The sequence below is a fragment of the Drosophila innubila genome (assembly GCF_004354385.1).
Source record: "Drosophila innubila isolate TH190305 chromosome 2L unlocalized genomic scaffold, UK_Dinn_1.0 4_B_2L, whole genome shotgun sequence".
In the NCBI taxonomy this organism is placed as follows: domain Eukaryota; kingdom Metazoa; phylum Arthropoda; class Insecta; order Diptera; family Drosophilidae; genus Drosophila; species Drosophila innubila.
In genome coordinates, this window is record NW_022995372.1 from 4,158,673 (window position 1) to 4,178,308 (window position 19,636).

A 19,636-nucleotide genomic window follows, 5' to 3' on the forward strand; every position below is an offset into this window, starting at 1 on the left:
CGCCTAACATTGTTTTTTTCGATAACTGCGTCAATAATACAAATTTTACTCGTATGCAATTGTGTACGAAGTATGCAATCAATCGACGTTCTAAGGTGATGTGCGACTAATCGATATTTTCTGTTGCAACCCAACTCTTAATTGGGCGTTCTACGATAAGTTTGATTGCTTACTAGTGCCACCACTATATTTAAAAAAAATCATTAGATTATAAATTAATACATGCATAAATATATATATGCCAATTGAATTCGGAGTATGTATCCTGCATTTATTTATAGCGAATATACAAAATAACTCTCCTTGCATACCGAAACCATATTTGTGCGCAGCAGAATTCGAGCAATATCTAATATTCACAAATATATACACCCGTATGTAGTGTGTACATATGCTTATACATACTTTATATGTGCACATGTATGTAACGGAATGCATGCATATGTATGCGTTAAATGTGTGTTTATAGTACATACATATATACGCACATTGTCTATAGAGTCTTATAGTAACAACGTAGTAAGTCCTTGGGAGCACTTTTTTTTTTACAACACTCGTACCTTTTTTTTTCATTGTTTACGATTGTTGTTTGTGAGTCGCATACGCGAATTACATACATACATAGAATGAACATGTGTATGTTGTTTATGCATAAATGTAATTAAATGGTGTTTAAACAAATGAAAGCCTGTGGATGCAATTACATGGGTCAAATATCAGTTTGTAATAATCTTAAATTTATACAATTCATTTATTTATACATACATGTATGTATAGAAATTGCTAGATTTTCGCTTAAAAAGTGCAAATAAATGTTAAATATTGTTGTTGCTTTCAAGCAAACTATGTAATTAATAAAATTGTTGTTATATTTTTTAAATGATCTATTTGTTAATAGTTATAACAAATAAAACATAACTAATGTTATGTTATATCCAATAATTGTTTTGACAAAGAAAATAATTTATTTATTCAAATAGCTAAATGTAAAAAATTTAATGTTTCTTTTTAAATAAAAAATATGAGATTTACATATGTGAATTGTCGATATTGTCAAAACAAATAAATACTGCAACTGTGTCACTAGGTCAGTAATATAAGTATCTTTGATTGTCTCGCCATATCCTTTAAAGTAAAGCATAAATGTTAATTTAAATGATTTATATTTCTTAATTGCAGTTAACATAATTTAGTGGATTTATGATGGCTTCCACATCAGACAACGGATTAGTTCTAAGCGGATACCAAAAGAAATTGAAAACTATGAAAAAGAAGTTTTTCGTATTGTATAAGGAAACAACGGATAAAGCTGCACGTTTGGAATATTATGATACGGAAAAGAAGTTTTTGCAAAAAACAGATCCAAAGCGGATTATCTATCTGAAGAGTTGCTTTAACATTAATCGACGCATCGATACAAAACATAAATTTGTATTGGCCCTGTCATCCAGAGAAGGTGGCTTTGGAATCGTTTTGAATTCGGAGAATGAGTTACGCAAATGGTTGGATAATCTCTTATCCATACAAAGAGATAATGCAAATAGATCGGATCAAGTCTATACACCTTATGGTAAGTTGAATTAAATCGTACATTTTCATTATATTTTATTCTTTGTATTTTCCTTAAATATATCGCTTCATCATTTTAGAACATGTTTGGCAAGTTATTGTCCAAAGGAAGGGAATGTCGGAAAATGCGGGGATCACTGGAAGCTATCATTGTTGCCTCACATCAAAGTCCCTAACATTTATATGCATAGGACCTGAGAAGTTACCCAACGGAGAGGATCGAATTCTTAAAGTTGAGGTTCTTTTAACAACAATTAGACGGTAAAAAGATTCTTGTTATTGTTATTCTTATTATAACTATTAATATTCGTTCGTTTTATTGCAGATGTGGACACGCTTCCCCACAAAGCATTTTTTATATGGAATTAGGCCGCCAAAGTGTTTTGGGTTCTGGTGAACTGTGGATGGAAACAGAGGATGCTACAATTGCAAAAAATATGCACGACATGATATTAAAGTAAGTATTTGTTCCTTTTTAGAGAAGGCGGCAAAGTCTGTCGAAATAATAGCTATTTAATAGCTATAAAATTTAAAATTATTTGATTGTATCAGTACGATGAAATGTTTAACTATAATTTTATATATGCCAAATAGTTTTAAAAAGTTGTATATTCTTGGCGTCGAAAGATGCTTTAGAAAATCTATCATAACAAAAACATAAAGTATTTATTAAAGAAGTATTATTACTAATTTCTAAAACCCTTTCATATATTTTTAGCGCAATGTCAGCCAAAACGGAGTCTAACATGAACTTGCTAAACGTCTACAAAGGGAAATCGGAATTAAGTAATGAACCAATGAGGAAACGTTCATCATCAGCAACTGAGGCTTCCAAGCCAATAAATGTTTTACAAAAACGACACAATACTATTGAAACTAGAAATAGTTTTTCTCCACAGTACAACAGTAAGTTAAATAATAGCATTCCTTTGTTGACAATATAAGTTACAATATTTTGTACAAACCATATTTTGTTTTTAATTTAAAAATACAAAGGGAATGAGAATATGGCAATTGAAAAGTTGTGCGATTTTTTTTTTTTTTTTTTTGCCAATTATGGTTAAAGTGCAGGTAGAATCATTGATCGTTATTTCTTTAAAATTTAGGCTGAAACTTTTCAGTGAAGTTTACTTTAAATGGAATAATATAATGTCAGAGATTGTTCTTACGGATGACAATCAAGATTCTAACACTTTATTAACACTTTTACTATATGGGCAGGAATATACTTAAGCGGAGACTGTACGATTTTATTCCATTGAGTGACCCGTAAGATATTATTCCATTTAGAGACTAATCGCTCAAGGTAATTGTAAGAGATCGCAGACACGGTTCAAAATTCATTGATATAATTGTGTTGGGTCAAAATACTTCGTTGTGATTCAGCTCGATATTCTAGACTTAAGATAGACTGGACGTTAAATTCATTTATTAACAATAGGGTTAGAAAATACTAATAATATTTAATTTTAGCTAACAAATATTGACCTTAAATAAATTATATAAATATAAATATATAACAAATATTTGCATTTACTTGTAGGCTATGGAAGAGAACGGTGCGACAGTTTACCAACGCGAAATCGAACACTAAGCGAATGCAGCACCCAAACATACATTGCACTAAAACACGGCCATCGATGTAACACAATATCGGGTTCCCGGCCATATACAACCCAACATACAAGACACAGTGATAGCCCTCCAATAACCACACCAATGAAATGCTCTGAAAGTGAAGAATCTTCAATAAGTATCGATGAAGCGGACGATAAAGCCATGATTGATGCGTATCGAATAAAGTAAGTGACGCTTCAAATATGTGAGATACGAGACTCGTATTTAGAAATTTTATTTTCAGTTCAAGAACTTCAAAGGGCGTAATACTAGAGGAAAATATTGATGATTTAAATGTTTCCGATAACAGCAAATTGTCTGGAATCAATGGTAGTTTTCCATTACAAGGTAATATTGTTCGAAATGCTTTTTAATTAATTCTTTTTCATTCATAGAAAATATTGAAAACTATATTTCTATGACCCCAATCAAATCCACGTATGAAAACATAAATGCCAATCATCTGAATCACTGCATAGGATCAAACACCATATTGAGTGTTGCCGATGAGCACTTGAATTACGATTTTCCCGAGCACTCATCCGAAAAGCTTGGAAAAGACTCGGATGTCGATACCCAGTAAGTTTCAAATAAATATTGAACTTGTACATTTAGTTAAGGATCGGATATAAAATCTATATCTTTATATCACTAGACCTAAAAAGTAGAATACAATTTTCATATTTGTAATTTTTGTTTTACAATAATATTTGTATTATTATTTTTTTTTATATAGTTTACTTGATTGTATTTTTGATGATATGATAGTAATGTATATGTGCTCTTTTTAGGTGCGAACGTCCAACGCGGGCTTATTCAATTGGAAATAAAGTGGAGCACACAAAGATGAACAAACTTCTTAAAAATCTAAATGAAGTAGATAATAGTTCAACGCGGGTACGAGCATATTCAGTTGGATCCAAGTCAAAAATACCTCGCTGCGATATTCAGCGTGGCGTTCTTTTCTCAAAAGCTAAAAAAGGCTTAGCCGATATTAATCAATGCACCGAAGTTGTTGGATTTAACACTCCGCGGGCAATTAAGTCAACAAGCGCTCCGCTTTTGAATTTAAGACATTATATAAACACTGATCGAATGAGTGATTTAATGGAAATTGATTTCTCCAATGTCTCCACACCTTCCACGTCATCGCAAGAGCAAAAATCCTTTCAAAATATCCAAATGTCTAATCCTTCTAATCCACATTTATCTTCAAATGGAAATATCATTTGCAATACATTAAAAAATGATTTGCAGAGGCAAGATGAATCACCGAATAAACATTCAATAACAAAATGTGTGGAAAGCTCGGACAATGGATATTTGGAAATGAAACCCGTTGGCAAAGCACCTTTAAATTCCAAACAAACGAGCCTTGAGGATCAGTTAAAAAAGTTACGGCTGCAAAATACGTTACTATCGCCACAGGATGAACCTATGGACAGTTGTAATTCCAGCACTTTAGTATCTGAAAAGAGTTCAATTCAAAGCTTAAGCCCTGTCAAACCCATTAGAAGATTTACCGAGGATAGAAAGGTCGAACCGAGGCCCGATACTAGTACAGATTTAGCAAAAACTACAAACTTGAATAACACTGAGAAGTTGAATAGTTCTCAGCATAAAACTGATAAAACTGACGAGAATACCAAATTGGAAAACAATAAAATAGAAAATACAATATTAAATATTGCCTTAGATATAAGCAGCGCTGCCGCAGTCGGAAGAAAGTTGATACATTCAATAAGTAATGAAGACTATACAAAACATGTTAATAAACCATATGATGCAGCTGATACTAAAGAAGTTGGTTACCAAATTCTGCAGATCAAAAGTGATAGTTCCCTAATTTCAAAAAAGAAAAATCAAAGGCCAATTTATAAGCCACATCAATGTGGTCGACAATTACTGGAAGGTGTAAATAGTCCGGTTCTTGAAACAAATAAGAGTCCCAAATCCAAATTGATATCGACAAATCTTAAGGATTCAGCAACAGATGGTCCTTTAAACAAGGATGATAAGGAATCATCAGCGTCGGGATCGTGTGAACATGAACTGTATTACGCTAGTTTAGATCTTCCTCAGTGTAGCGGACAAATCACCCCAAAATGTCTTAAGAGCGCCACATGTGAATCTCCGCCAGTTGCAGTTTCTTTTGAAAATCGAAATTCTTATGCTAAAATTGATTTTGACCAATCTGATTCATCCTCTGCTTCATCAAAAATTTTTAATGTTTAAAATGTAACAAAAATATATGAATTTTTTCTTAAAAACAGAAATGTCACTGTTGTTTTTTTTTATTTATTCATCTTCTTTAAAATATTTGAAAGTGTCTTCAAAAAGTACCATTTTGCACTGTGTTTGTGTTTTGGTACTCTCAGAAATTTGGTCCACCTTGTAGAACATTCAAGAAGATGGTAGGTAGTCCTCTAACTATTCTAGCTCTTTTCAGATATAATCAATTTGTCTGTTATGAATGTATCTTTCTGAACAGTGTATATTTTTGAATTATGTCGATTTTTTGTTTTTGGAATTAAATTTGTAACTTCTCTCCCCGGGAGTGACGAACTTCAAACCGTTTTTAAAATTATACCCTTATTCTATTTAATTTCGTATTTGAAAATTTCATCACATTTAAATTATTTATTGCAAAGTTATTGCAATTTGAAATTTTATGACTAGAATTTAAATTTAAGGTCTAAAAATCCTGTGTTGAAAAACGACTGCATAAAGTATCGAAACTGAACTATCTCAAGATTTTCATCGATTAGTTTTTCATGTGTTGTATCGATGTCTATTTCACATCTCGAACTTTAATTGTCAACAAAGTTTTTTGTGAAAAAAAGAAATGAAATCTACAAAATTAAAACGAAATTTTTGGCTTACTGCAGAAATAGAATGCATGCTTAACTTAATAAAAGAGGTTAAAACCGAGCAAGGAGCTACGCCAACCACGACGACTCATCACACGTTCACACAAATTGCAAGCAAAATGAAAAAACATGGATTTCCAAACAAATCGCCAACACAAGTTCGTCGAAAATGGTTTCAAATGAAGTCTGCATATCTTTGCTACAAAAAGGGAAACGTAGATCGCTTGTTTCTAATACCAGAGAAGTTTCGTAATGTGATCGCCCAATTTGTAGAAAGTGGTAGCAAATTCGCACACACTCCACCGCCGTCCACAGAGCGTAAATTGAAACCAAAAGATAAACCAGCACCAAAAGGTAAATTGAAAAAAAAAATCATCCTGTATAGTGCATCTTAAAACAAATTATTATTTTTTAGTAGTTACAGTAGCAAAGCCCATGTCTGCAGTGGATACGTTTATGGCCCAAGTGAAGCAGAACAACAAATTACTGAATGCTGAATTCTACAAGCTAGAAGAGACACTTTTAAATTATGAACAAAGGTGTCAAACTATGAGAGACTACAATATTATTAAATATTTAAATAACTAAATAATAAATAAACCACCAATATTTAGCGTCCTTAGTATGTACATACATAATTTAAGCATTGCAATTACAGAAAACCTTGTCAAAAGCTTGAATTAAATCAACGTATATAAATAAATCACATAGTTCTTTTTATTTAATAAAAACAATTTAAATTGTTAATATGCAACCAAAAATAATACTTTTCGATTTGCGTATCTTTTACCAAAAAAAATACTTTTGTATTTGCAGTATCTTTTACGAATTCGAACAAACTGGTAGTCTTGAATCCCCGAAAAAAAATATCGCCAGTTTGAACGTCTGGCAGCCTATCGATTAAGACTTAGTGCCATTGTGAAAAATTTATATTTTGAATTAAGGTATACAACGTCTTCCATCGAAGGCAGACAAACTTCCAACCTTCACAAAAATGAACATCTTTTTATCTAATATTAAATTAAAAATGAGCATCAAATTTAATAATTTATTGCTTAGTGAATGTTCACATTTCAGATGCGCGCGGCCATCGATCAGGTTAAGTTTATTGGAGATACTATCGATACCTTACCAGAACATGAGCTAGTGCAATTGAGCTTGAGCCCGGCAAAAAGAACTAAGTTCTCGATAAGCTAAATAAAACACATGATTTGTAGTGTCATCTCTAAAGAAAATAAAAATATACATTGCAAAAATGATTTAAATATTAAAAAAGTTTCAAAGTCAACGACAAATCAAGTAATATGTTTCGCACACTATCTAAAATAACTTCAATCGATTACTTAACATCTCAGTTAATCCCTGTGCAAATCAATCTGATAAGAGTAAGTTATCAAATTGTTATGCAACGGCATTTGTTGACTTGTATTTATATTGTTATCAGTGTTCTGCAAGCGCCAGGCAAACTCCCAACTGTAAATCCCCTGCAACACATAATGTGACACCAGCAATTGAAGCTCTCGCAGTGCCCGCGCATATTTTAAATGAACCGGAAGCAATACAAAGTCAAAAACAAAAAGTATCCGTAGAGTATCTGCCATGGATGCCAAGTCCGTACACAAATGCGGGAGGACCGTTGAGTCAATATAAAAAGCTGTCCAAGTTTCGTTTGACATGTAAGTAAATGCAATTTGTAATGTGATTCATTAATTAATCCATCTGCACTTTCGATAGCTTTGGTCGTGATAACAACAATGGGAGGATATGCATTGGCGCCGGCTGCATTTGATTTAACCACATTCGTGCTGTGCTCAGTTGGCACAGGATTGGTTTCAGCAGCAGCGAATTCAGTTAATCAATATCACGAAGTACCTTTTGATTCGCAAATGTCGAGAACGAAAAATCGTGTATTGGTCACTGGACAAATAACTCCACTGAAAGCTGTTGGATTCGCTGTGGTATCAGCGACAACTGGATTGAGCTTACTGTATTTCGGAGTTAATGGATTAACAGCAGCATTGGGTGCTGGCAATCTATTTCTATATACCTCAATATACACACCAATGAAACGGATGAGCATCGCCAACACATGGGTAGGCTCCATTGTGGGTGCAATTCCACCGCTAATGGGATGGGCTGGTTGCGCCGGTTCTCTGGACATGGGAGCAATGATTCTTGCCGGAATTCTGTACGCCTGGCAGTTCCCCCATTTCAATGCTCTGTCATGGAACCTTAGGCCGGATTATTCCCGTGCTGGATACCGTATGATGGCTGTTACCAATCCGGGCCTCTGCCGCCGTACCGCATTAAGATATTCGTTTGTGATTGGGGGTCTTTCATTGCTTGCACCAGTTGCTGATGTTACCAATTACTGGTTTGCGTTGGAAACATTGCCTTTGAATGCATACTTTTGTTACCTCGGTAAGTACAATAAATTCATGGAATTTCATATTTATTTGTAGACTATTTTAAAGTCTTATAATAGGATGAAAAACAAGTATCAGAAATTTTATCAAACATTTCAAATTTGCGAGACTCGATATGTATGTGCGATCTTATCGATACTTATCGGTCTACCACCACTTCTGATCCACCAAAACAGCTGGCTTGGTTGTTTTTATGAAAATCGCACAAAGTCGATATTTATATCGCACGCATGAAACCTCAAAATGTTGTCTATAATGAGCTATCGAATTATTGAATCATCTCATATTATTTGTTTTTTTATTAAAAATATTTTTATAATTCGAACTTCTAAAATTTGTAACGTTATTTGCAGCTTACAAATTTCATTACAAATCGGACAGTGGAAGTTCTCGCAAACTGTTTCGTTTCTCCTTAATCCACCTTCCTGCGCTGATGTTATTGTTTTTAGCAAACAAAAAACACTGGTACTTTAATGATGCTGTCGATGAAGAAAATGTAAAAAACGATAAAACGTTCATTTCTGCCCTTCCTACGTCACCACCAAGGGGCCTGGAAAAAGTATTACCAGTTGCTGTGACGGAGGGCTCAAGATGATCGTCCTGACAACTATTGGTTGCAACTGGATACCAAAATTAAAAGGGTATATGTTATTCCTAATAGTGAAAAAAAAAAATACATGTTTGTAAAAAAAAGAATAAACAGAATTGTTTACTTTCAAGTGCTTCTTACTTTATTTAAATAATTAAAAAGGGTAGTGTTTTTATATCTCAATTCCACTGAGCAAAAATGTTATAAATAAAAAAAATGTTTAAAATGTTTTCCAAATCAAGCATGAAGAAGGCTGTGATAAATCGATCAAATCTAGAATTTTATTGCGGGAATACCATCAATAAAATATAATTTCTAAGAAAATATGATTATCGATATTTATATTCGATATTTTTCACCATCTACCTATTTTCTGGTTTCCTCTTTGTGCATTATCGTCTGTCTGCTTCGTTATTCGTTTCGTTCGCAATAATTGTTGGTCGAAAACTAGGTACTTGGATTAGTAATAACTCTAAAACCTTTATCCTATGTAAGCTATCGTTCGCGATCCAATACGTTACTGCAAAAGCACATTAAGTATACAATTAGTGTATTTAGTTAAATATATTTTAAGACTGAGACACACGCACACATTCATACGTGTACTATATACTTAAATATGTATGTATGTGCATACATATGCATGTGTAAATATGTATGTCTCTCTAACTAACTTCGTTTTTCTCTTTTGATTCATTGAAACATATGTATGTACATTATATATACATATGTATGTGTATGTGATAAACAGTTTTTTCGCCAATTTAATTTTTCTCCGTGTCTTGTCATTTACATACATTTATTAATTATTATTCGTGCGAGTTAACAATTTGCCAACTTTCAAAGACTTGCAGTGACAGTTCTATTTATTGTTTCTTTTATTGTCAAAGGTAAATAGCAATATTTATACTATACATATGTATTACGTATTACATACATCCTCATATTGATGTGAATTGATGTACATATGTATGTATGTACAATGCGTGTGTACATAATTGATTTGGATTTATGGTAAAAGCGTTTATTTATTTTCGATCCATAAATGCACATTGCGTATGTACTGAATATATTTTATTTAAATATGTACATGGCGTTATGTATATGTATGTGTGTGTGTGTATTTGTTAAATACTCTCGAAACTGCATTCTATTTTTATTTTTATTTTATACAATATGTTCCACGACAACAACAACAAATATACATATTTATGCTGTGTGCAAAATAAAAAGAGTATTGTTATTGTTATTGTCTAATAGCAACAACCACATATCTGTATTAATTATTTGTATATTTACTTTCACAATATTGTAAATACGTCACACTAAAATATTTACATATTTATACATACAGTGGCTCACAGCTTATTTCACACACTATATTTATAACTGTGCTTTGTTTATATTGTCTAATTCTTATATAAATTGAATAATATATTTCCTTTAAAATTCCCATTACAAGATATATTTATCTTATATTTGTAAATTGTAAGAGTTGTAAGTCAAATAAGTTGTGAGCCACTGTAAATACATACTTAAATATGTTAAATGTCAAGGATACCCTGTTATAAATTGTATTATGGTCTAGCTTGACAATTAATTAAATAAACATATCTAAGATAAGTTCTTGATATCTAAGTTAATGAAGCGTGAAATTAAAAAAATACAAGAGTTCAAGCTCAAATTTTATTTATTTATAAATTAATTATAAATATAGTAGCCTGATTAACTGACTTTCTAATAGCTTAATATTTTAATCCACTAGTCTAGGTCATGATTATATATTATATACCATAATCGTAAAGTAACAAAGTGAAAACATTAAGTAAAAAGCAGTGAATAAAGTGAGATACTGTAGAGAAATAGTATAGAAGGATTGGAATATTGGGGGTGGTTTAGTCTCTTCTCTCAGTCACTACATAATATAGAAAAAAGTAGTTTTTATAACATTTGCCACTTCCTATTGGCGACACTCTACAAATCCTTTCCTTATCTACAATTCAAGTGATTTATTTTAAGTAACTTCTTGACCATAATGAATCCCGAATATTATTATTAAGAATATGATTATGTGGCTAAGATATTTTGATTATCACAGGCTATTTTTTTTGTGTAATTATGAAAATTATCATTAACAAGACAAATATTTAAGTTAAAAGTAATTTAAAAGTCCTACAAGTTTTTAGGATATTTGATTCTTGAGTCTTGATAATAACCTGATTGGGTTTTACGGAGTTTCTCCCAATTTCACCCAATTCTCCCAATTTAGTATTATTGGCTTTGACAAATAACGAAATGAATAACTTGACAAACTGTATGATGACTCATTTAGGTCTCCACCAATTACTGACCAGTTACTTTTTAACAAACTAACCCAACATAATTCAACATAACTTAATAAAAGCGTCTTTAGTCTTAAAGATGATTCATTTTCAGCTGTAGTTTTCTGATCGGAAATTCGATAATACCCATTTCCTGTTCATTACTATAAGAAGTATATAATAACATTATGATTTTATCAACATTTACTAATTAAATGTATTATCTTTATAAAATTTCGCTTTGCAATCAACTTATATATATAATTTATTTTGTTAGTTAATTTAACAACAAAACAATAAATTAATTATATAATAATTAAAAGTCGATACATCTATATTGGATATGGAAAGAATAAAATAATCGAATCTACTTTTTATTATTTCATATTTAAGGTTTTAATATACTTAAATTTATTTTGTATATTTTTTACAGCGATACTACAGCTTCAGTCTCAAAACCCGATTACTAGTTAAAAGTGTATTATACCTTTATCAACTAAATAATGAACGGCCTGGCTAACAACAATGATGACTCTGTAGAGTGCCCTTTGTGTATGGAACCTCTGGAGGTGGATGATCTAACTTTTTTCCCATGTACTTGCGGATATCAAGTGAGTTTAACCAATAATCAAATTAAATCGAATCGAATTCTAAATCTAAATGTCGACAAATTCATTACAGATTTGTAGATTCTGCTGGCACAGAATTCGTACGGATGAAAATAAACTGTGCCCAGCATGTCGAAAAGAGTATCCCGAGAATCCAGCTGACTTTAAGCCTTTATCGCAGGAAGAAGTAAGTTTTTTTAAAATTATTTTATACTAATTAAATACTATTTATTTCATTTATTTTTTTTTTTTGTGCGGTTCTCCTTAAAACTTTTCAAAAGTCCTACATTAATAGTTAAACAAAGTTTTAAAGCTATACAGGTTTATTTATTTAACGTTTCTTATATATAATTTTAATATAGAATTTCCCATTTTCCCAGCATGTGAGCAAATTTTTCGTAAAAAGAAAACATGTGTTAAATCATTGGGACAAAGAATCAAAAAAATTTGCGTAAAATAAATAGTTTTGCAGTCAATTAGTCATGCACTCAGTTATCACAAAGAGTTTTATATTTACCTATAGATATCTACATATGTGACTAATTTATGCAATTAACTTCGAAAACTGCATACTGCATCCTAAATTTTCGGAAAATTTTAAAACGTATTTTTTTTTTTAATTTTAAATAAATTTACATTTGTGTGTACAATTCCCAAATTAGGTTTATTTTTTATAAGAGAAATAGTGTAAATACATTATAAATCTAGTTCAATAAGAGATGGAGTCATATAATTTTTTACATATGTTGGTTCTAACAGATCACAGTGAAACTTTATTTTATTGCTGCATAACTGCAATGTGTTTAATCATATACATATATTAAAAGTAGTTAATTCTTTAATAAAACATTGATAGATGATCGCGTTCAAGTCTCAAAAGCGACAAAGGGATCAACAACGGAAGCAGAAAATTACGGAAAATCGGAAACATTTAGCCAATGTTCGTGTAGTGCAAAAGAATTTGGTATTTGTTGTTGGTCTGCCTCCTCGACTGGCAGATGCAGATGTGAGTAATTATAATGGATAAACATTTTTTATATCTTTTATTATGTAATACATGTATTTACAATACTTACAGATACTAAAAAAGCACGAATACTTTGGCAAGTATGGAAAAATACATAAAGTGGTGATAAACCCGAGTACAACTTACGCTGGAGTGCAGGTGAGAGTTATATAATAATATAGATTACAATCAGAGGTCACAGATACCGCGCAACACTTAAATAATTGTTTAGCTATTATAAATATCTGCAGTTTTGTATAAAAATGTTATTCTTAGTTATAACTGTACACACTTTTGTGTTATTTACAAATGTTTGTTGATAGGAGAAACCAATCTGAAAATACTAATGTGATGAGTGTTATTTGCGACCTCCGCTTCACTCTAAGTTACAATTTTTTAAAATATACGATTCAATTCGATTCCAGGGTCCATCAGCGTCGGCATATGTCACCTATGTGCATAATACAGATGCACTGCGGGCTATACAGAGTGTTAACAATATCATGATAGATGGGCGACTGATCAAGACCAGCTTGGGGACAACCAAATACTGTAGCCACTTCATGAAGAACCAACAGTGTCCCAAAGGCGACTGTATGTACTTACACGAGCTGGGCGATTCAGAAGCTAGTTTCACCAAGGAGGTACAAGTTAAATGTCGACATTTCTTTATTTAAAACTCAACTAAATGTGGTTCAAATTGCAATGTGTTGAAGGAAATGCATCAAGGCAAGCATCAGGAGTATGAGAAACGTTTACACGATGCTTTGATCGCGGCTTCTGGGGCGAATAATGTGACGGGAATCGGGGGATCAGGACCTGGATCAGGATCAGCCAATGGTACAGCTGTAAGCGCTAGTGGAACTTCAAAAGCAACTGGTGAATCCCATGCATTTCAATGTATTTCTAAATTATAATCTAATATACATATAATTTTGTGCAGCTTCAACAACAATGTCATCGTCGTCATCATCATCAGCATCAACATCGTCGGTTTCAATTGCAAATACTTCAACCACAGCAAGTGCCCAACAGAAGGAGGCTTGGCCCAGTTTATCAGTATCACCAGTTAACAGTAAGGAAACATTGGCAAGTGCCTGTAACGGAAGTAGTGGAAAAAGCAAAAAGGAAAAGTTACGCAATGAGAAAACGCGTCATGAGAAAAACAAATCGAAAAGCAAACAAAATGCCTATCCAACATCAAATGCTGCATCCAACAAGGAGAACTTTGTTCCAGAGTCCAAGGGCAATACAAGTGCATCAGCGGCAACAGTGACTGTTTCCACCGATGAGACGTCCACGAAAACGGATGACAATGTTGCCAGCAATCGATCCAAAACGGAACGTAATAAGGAAAGAATTTCGTTAAATCGAACAACTGCTGCAAAGGATCAACGTGAAACTAAGGAGACGAATCAAACACAAAGTAATCAACATTTGGATCATTCTGAAGATGCTTTAAATACCAACAAGGACACGGACACTGACACGTCCAAAGGCAGTGAGAATAACAAGTTATTCGCATTACCAAAAAGATCCTCGCCCAATGTACATCGGTCCCATAGCTCAAGCAGTGAAAACAGTGATGATCCCATATCGGAGAGCAGTGCGAGTGGAAAAAGTTCACCTGGTAATTTTAAGGAGACCCAATCGAATGCTAGTTCAAATGCCGAGGGTCAAACTGAAATTCCGATCAATAATATCAATCATAATAGTAGCGCATTAGAAAACGGTGTGTTTGTAAATACGGATGATGTAAATACTACAGATAGCATTCAGAAAACTTGCGATTCCGACAGTAGAACAAAAGATGAGCTAAATCGGACATCTCAACAAGCAACTGAATTATTGAATCCTGCTGAAAATGACTGTGAAAAGGAAGTCACGGGTAAGATTTCTTTTTACAGCAACTTTTAGACACAACTGTCAACAACTAATTGCATTTGATATCTTTCAGATGCTCTCTCCAAGCTGAACATCTTCGATGACAGCAACAGCTTCTTCTCATCGTCACCCGCATTCCAGCAGTCGCTGTTGTTGAAGAACAAAGTTGAGGGAGATATGCGACAGCCTCAAGTAACATCCTCTCATTTGCCTGACCTGCTGAATGGTAATTTATTTACTCTACTTGTTTTTACTTGCACTTTCTTTAAGTTTCACATATTCAAAGTGAACGCAAAGCTCGAAAATAATTTGTAAAAATATAACGATTTATCAAAAACTTCAGATTCCCCTTCGCACTTCGTCAAAAACTTTAAACTGTCATAAATTTGTCAAATCTTTTCCGATTTTCATGCGGAATATCATTTTGATCATTATTTGGCCTCTTTATTGATTGTGCATCAAAATTTTATGAACCTAGAAAAATTAATTTTTTGCTCATCACTGTCCAATTTTTCCGTAATTTTCTCGTACTTTCTTCTTGACACTTTATTAAAAACTTTAAACTGTCATAACTTTGCCAAAACTTATTCGATTTTTATGGGGAATATCATTTTGATCATTATTTGGCCTCTAATTTGATTCTGCATCAAAATTTTAGTAACTTAAAAAATTTAATTTTTTGGTCATCACTGTCTGTTTTTTCGGTACTTTTCCATACTTTCACTTTTTAAAAAACTTCAAACTGTCATAACTTTGCCAAAACTTATTCGATTTTTATGGGGAATATCATTTTGTACATTATTTGGCCTCTAAATTGATTCTGCATCAAAATTTTAGTACCTTAAAAAATTTAATTTTTTGGTCATCACTGTCTGTTTTTTCGGTACTTCTGCATACTTTCCCCTTGACACTTTTTCAAAAACTTCAAACTGTCATAACTTTGCCAAAACTTCACCGATTTGCCGGAGGAATATCATTTTGATCATTATTTGGCCTCTTAATTAAGTCTGCATCATAATTTTAGTAACTTAAAAAAATTAATTATTTGGTCATCACTGTCTGTTTTTTCGGTACTTTTCCATACTTTCTCCTTGACACTTTTTCAAAAATTTTAAACTGTCATAACTCTGCCAAATCTTCACCGATTTGCAAGCGGATAATCATTTTGATCATTATTTGGCCTCTAATTTGATTCTGCATCAAAATTGTATGAACCTAGAAAAATTAATTTTTTGGTCATCACAGTCCAATTTTTCCGTACATCTCCCGTACTTTCCCCTTGACCCATTTTTAAAGACTTCATTCCTAGTTAAAATTTTTTTTTTATAAATTATAAATCACTAATTAATTTATTACGTATTTCTATATCACTTTCTATGCCGTCGTTACTATTTATTAACTATAAATCTAAATAAATATTTCAGGCATTGATGGATACCAGAAACCAACCAATACAAATGGTAATTATCTCTTTTTATTTTACTTGTATTTCTTTAAATGAGTTACATGATAAGCAAATAGTTATTCAAGTTTAGGCCAGTTATTAATATAGATAAAATTACTACTAATAAAAATAAATAAATGAATTTAGTCGAAATATAATTTATAGTTAAGCTATACAGTGGTTATATACAAAAAATTATTTATTTTTTTTGTTGAGTTAATCTTGTAGATACGAAAAAATTAATACCTAATTGTGTTATTTGTGACTACAGAATGGGAGGAAGCCTTTAAGAATGTGATGATACGCAACACGCGGCAAGTGGAGGAGCAAGTGTTGCATCAACAACACCTGCAACTGCAACAGCAGCATCATCACCAGCAAGTGCTGCAACAGCAGGAAGAATTTCTACGTATGCATGATTTGCAGAAGCGAAATAATTTGGTTAACGGTATGGGAATTGGTCCACTCGCTGGTACGTTATCTACTATACACATATTTATAAAGAAACCAATTTAATAATTGATTTTGAATTTCTAGATTTCCCAAGCCATTTTCATAGCAACACAGTGGACGGCAATAGGAGCCAACCCCATGGACCTCTGCCTCAGCAGCATCTTCTACAGCAGCCGGATGAAAATCAGTTGAATGTAAATAACGCATTTGGTGGAAATATGTCCAAGTTCTTTGACTTTCACAAAAGTCAGCAGCAATTGCATCAGCAGTACATTAATGGGCATTCTCTGCTAAATAATGGTGATTCTCATCGGTTAGCAGTATTTTTGGAAAATAGCCGTGTTAATCCTTCGCTTTTTGATAATGGTAATTGCCTCCCCTTTTTCATTAATAACACATAGTTAATAATTTTTGTTGTTAATTGTAGGAATTTTAAATCAACAAACTCAAGTACAAAAGCAGAGATTAATGGGAGCTTTTGATAAAATCGTAAGTTCATATTCATTTTTAAATTCTTTTATATTATAAATCCGCTAGCGAAAATACTCGTCACAAATATGAAAAAGATTTTTAACTAAATAAATAAATGTAAAAAATATGTTATTAATTCGTCTATCAATATAAAAATTTTATCTTTTTATTTTATTTTTAGTCTCCAAACCAACAACAAAGCACTCAATCACCACAAAATCGATTTTCACAAAGCTCTTTAGTGGACGATGATTTAGGTAATCTATGAACCTGCTTGTTACTTATTATGCAATATAATATACAATCAATACATTATAAACTGTAAAGATAAAAGTTCTTTTTAGAGATAATGGATTTGTTAATCGATAATTGATAATTTAAAATTTCAGTTTCTTGTTATCATAATTATTAGTATAATTCAATCATTATATTAACATGTATATTTTTATTCACATATTAGGTTTCGATCCGTTCACTGAAACCCAAAAGGGACTTGCTGAACTTATGGAGAATGAAGTAGTTCAACAGAATGTCAACATTGGAAATGTTGTACCCAAGCTACCACAACAACAGCAGCATCAGCAACAACAGCAGCAGCAACTACAACAACAACAGTCGCAGGCAACACATCAGCAATTGCTTGACAACATGCAGCGTGCCCGGATGCCTCCTCCAGGCTTTAATCATATGAATGCCTTAGGATTTGATGGCGCCGCTCGCGTACATTCGAGTAAAATTCTGCCCTATTTAAATATGCCCGGCAATGGACTCGGAAATAACAGTACACCGGTCGAGCAACAGCATCAAATTCAAATGGCAACCAACTGGAATCCCCATTTGGCAACACTGCACCAACAACAGCAGCAGCAACAACAACAACAACAACAGGGACCGGGTATTGCCGACTCCCATTTACAGCATCAAATGGCACAAGCTGCTGCTGCTGCCGCTGCTGGCAACCACAACAAAGGCAAGAATCATTATATTTGTTATTTTTAAATACACACTTTATATTCAGTATTCAGGCAACAATTGTTGAAATTTAGTATTAAAAAGAAAGGGTATAATAAAAATGTCTATTAGACAAAACGAAGCTTGTTCGGCCTTACAGGGTATACATTCCACAGTTGTGCCTACTAGCATTATCATTATTATAGCCATATAACAAAAAAACAAGTTATACAGCCACAGAAAACGAAATCAACCGAAAATCTCCAAAAACTTCATACATTTTAGGGAGATTTTCGGTTTGTTTTGTTTTCTGTGGCACTCCTGATAATGAACTCACATTTCACAAGCATAAAAAATTATTATAATGAAATGATTTATTTTTAAAATTAAATAAATGCAGGTGAATGTTTTGGCATTAAAATTTTTTAGTAAATTTAATTTAAATATAAATCATTTCATTATAATAATTTTTTAATGCGTGTGAAAAGTTAATGCACATTTCACAAGCATTCAAATATAAATATAATGAAATGATTTATATTTAAAATTAAATTAATAAAGTTGTATGTTTTGGCATTAAATAATTTTAGTAAATTTAATGAGCAAATAAATTTATTTATTGAATTATTCCTTTTTTTTTGCAAAATTGAAATATTTCTAAGATACCAATACTTTTAAATATTTTCCATAATGTCAATGAATACTCAATTGACTATTTCTTACGAACTTTAAATATATTTTAAGTTTTAAATTATTATTTTTATTATTGCCTGTTTTAAATGTTTACCATAGTTTAAGTCTCCTTTCCTAACATGTTGTATGGAAATTGTGATTGTTTTTAAAAAAAATTCAAATTAACAATATATATATATTATCATTAAACAGGATATAGTAGTAGTGACTGGACGTCAATGGATCCGGCTATACTGTCTTTCCGACAATATTCATCGTTTCCGCATCAAGCTCAAATGCCACTCCATCAACAACAACAAGACCTATTTCTGCAACATTTAGCCCAAAATCAACAACAACAAAACGGTCAAGGTGAGTCTCTACCTCTCTCCCTCCCTCTCTGTCACTAACTAAGCGTTTATTTTAAATTATTTTCACAGGGTTCAGCAATCAATCTCAACAAATGCTTCCTGGTATGAACATGCCTAACAATTTGATTAATGGACAGTCATCTCAGACACAGGTCAATGCCAATGTACAGGGTATGCTGGAGTTCTTAAAAAACCGTCAATTTGTTTAAATAATGTCTGAATATAATAGATTTGTTTACCTGTACTACTTATTAAATACTTATTACAATACATGCATATAGAAAAATCGAATATAAAAAATCGAAAAAAAAAAAAAATGTACATTGCTTTTAATATACGTACACTTATTTTGGAAAGTGTGAATTTCCAACAACGTTATTTAAA

At 32.2% G+C, this 19,636-nt stretch overlaps 4 protein-coding genes across 7 annotated transcripts; all 4 read left to right on the forward strand.

The window, feature by feature from the left end:
* The first annotated feature begins 105 nt into the window (after window positions 1-105).
* On the forward strand, window positions 106-5,462 carry LOC117780558 (insulin receptor substrate 1). Of its 3 annotated transcripts, none has more exons than XM_034617130.1 (9): window positions 106-256; window positions 1,180-1,570; window positions 1,650-1,830; window positions 1,895-2,026; window positions 2,288-2,475; window positions 3,113-3,371; window positions 3,431-3,534; window positions 3,666-3,765; window positions 3,978-5,462. In XM_034617130.1, the coding sequence occupies exons 2-9, from the start codon at window positions 1,201-1,203 to the stop codon at window positions 5,419-5,421; spliced, it is 2,778 nt and encodes a 925-aa protein (XP_034473021.1). In that variant the 5' UTR covers window positions 106-256; window positions 1,180-1,200; the 3' UTR covers window positions 5,422-5,462. The 3 variants fall into 3 exon arrangements, with proteins under 3 accessions (XP_034473021.1, XP_034473019.1, XP_034473020.1); XM_034617128.1 differs by having other exon boundaries at window positions 3,431-3,516; window positions 3,582-3,765; XM_034617129.1 differs by lacking the exon at window positions 106-256 and adding an exon at window positions 372-519 and having other exon boundaries at window positions 3,431-3,516; window positions 3,582-3,765.
* A 521-nt stretch (window positions 5,463-5,983) lies between these two features.
* LOC117780488 lies at window positions 5,984-6,759 on the forward strand. The gene is made up of 2 exons (XM_034617046.1): window positions 5,984-6,410; window positions 6,472-6,759. The coding sequence occupies exons 1-2, from the start codon at window positions 6,032-6,034 to the stop codon at window positions 6,642-6,644; spliced, it is 552 nt and encodes a 183-aa protein (XP_034472937.1). The 5' UTR covers window positions 5,984-6,031; the 3' UTR covers window positions 6,645-6,759.
* A 455-nt stretch (window positions 6,760-7,214) lies between these two features.
* Window positions 7,215-9,166, forward strand: LOC117781417 (protoheme IX farnesyltransferase, mitochondrial). Its single transcript, XM_034618171.1, has 4 exons — window positions 7,215-7,441; window positions 7,501-7,732; window positions 7,791-8,477; window positions 8,836-9,166. Exons 1-4 carry the CDS (start codon window positions 7,361-7,363, stop codon window positions 9,075-9,077), a joined length of 1,242 nt encoding a protein of 413 aa, XP_034474062.1. The 5' UTR covers window positions 7,215-7,360; the 3' UTR covers window positions 9,078-9,166.
* A 280-nt stretch (window positions 9,167-9,446) lies between these two features.
* LOC117782401 (hormone receptor 4) lies at window positions 9,447-19,569 on the forward strand. Of its 2 annotated transcripts, none has more exons than XM_034619519.1 (17): window positions 9,447-9,561; window positions 11,826-12,003; window positions 12,074-12,187; window positions 12,857-13,006; window positions 13,079-13,165; window positions 13,432-13,650; window positions 13,723-13,885; window positions 13,950-14,894; window positions 14,964-15,116; window positions 16,315-16,350; window positions 16,606-16,806; window positions 16,872-17,153; window positions 17,215-17,276; window positions 17,440-17,515; window positions 17,719-18,228; window positions 19,095-19,253; window positions 19,322-19,569. In XM_034619519.1, exons 2-17 carry the CDS (start codon window positions 11,896-11,898, stop codon window positions 19,459-19,461), a joined length of 3,405 nt encoding a protein of 1,134 aa, XP_034475410.1. In that variant the 5' UTR covers window positions 9,447-9,561; window positions 11,826-11,895; the 3' UTR covers window positions 19,462-19,569. The 2 variants fall into 2 exon arrangements, with proteins under 2 accessions (XP_034475410.1, XP_034475409.1); XM_034619518.1 differs by having other exon boundaries at window positions 9,506-9,522; window positions 19,322-19,461.
* The last annotated feature ends 67 nt before the right edge of the window (window positions 19,570-19,636 follow it).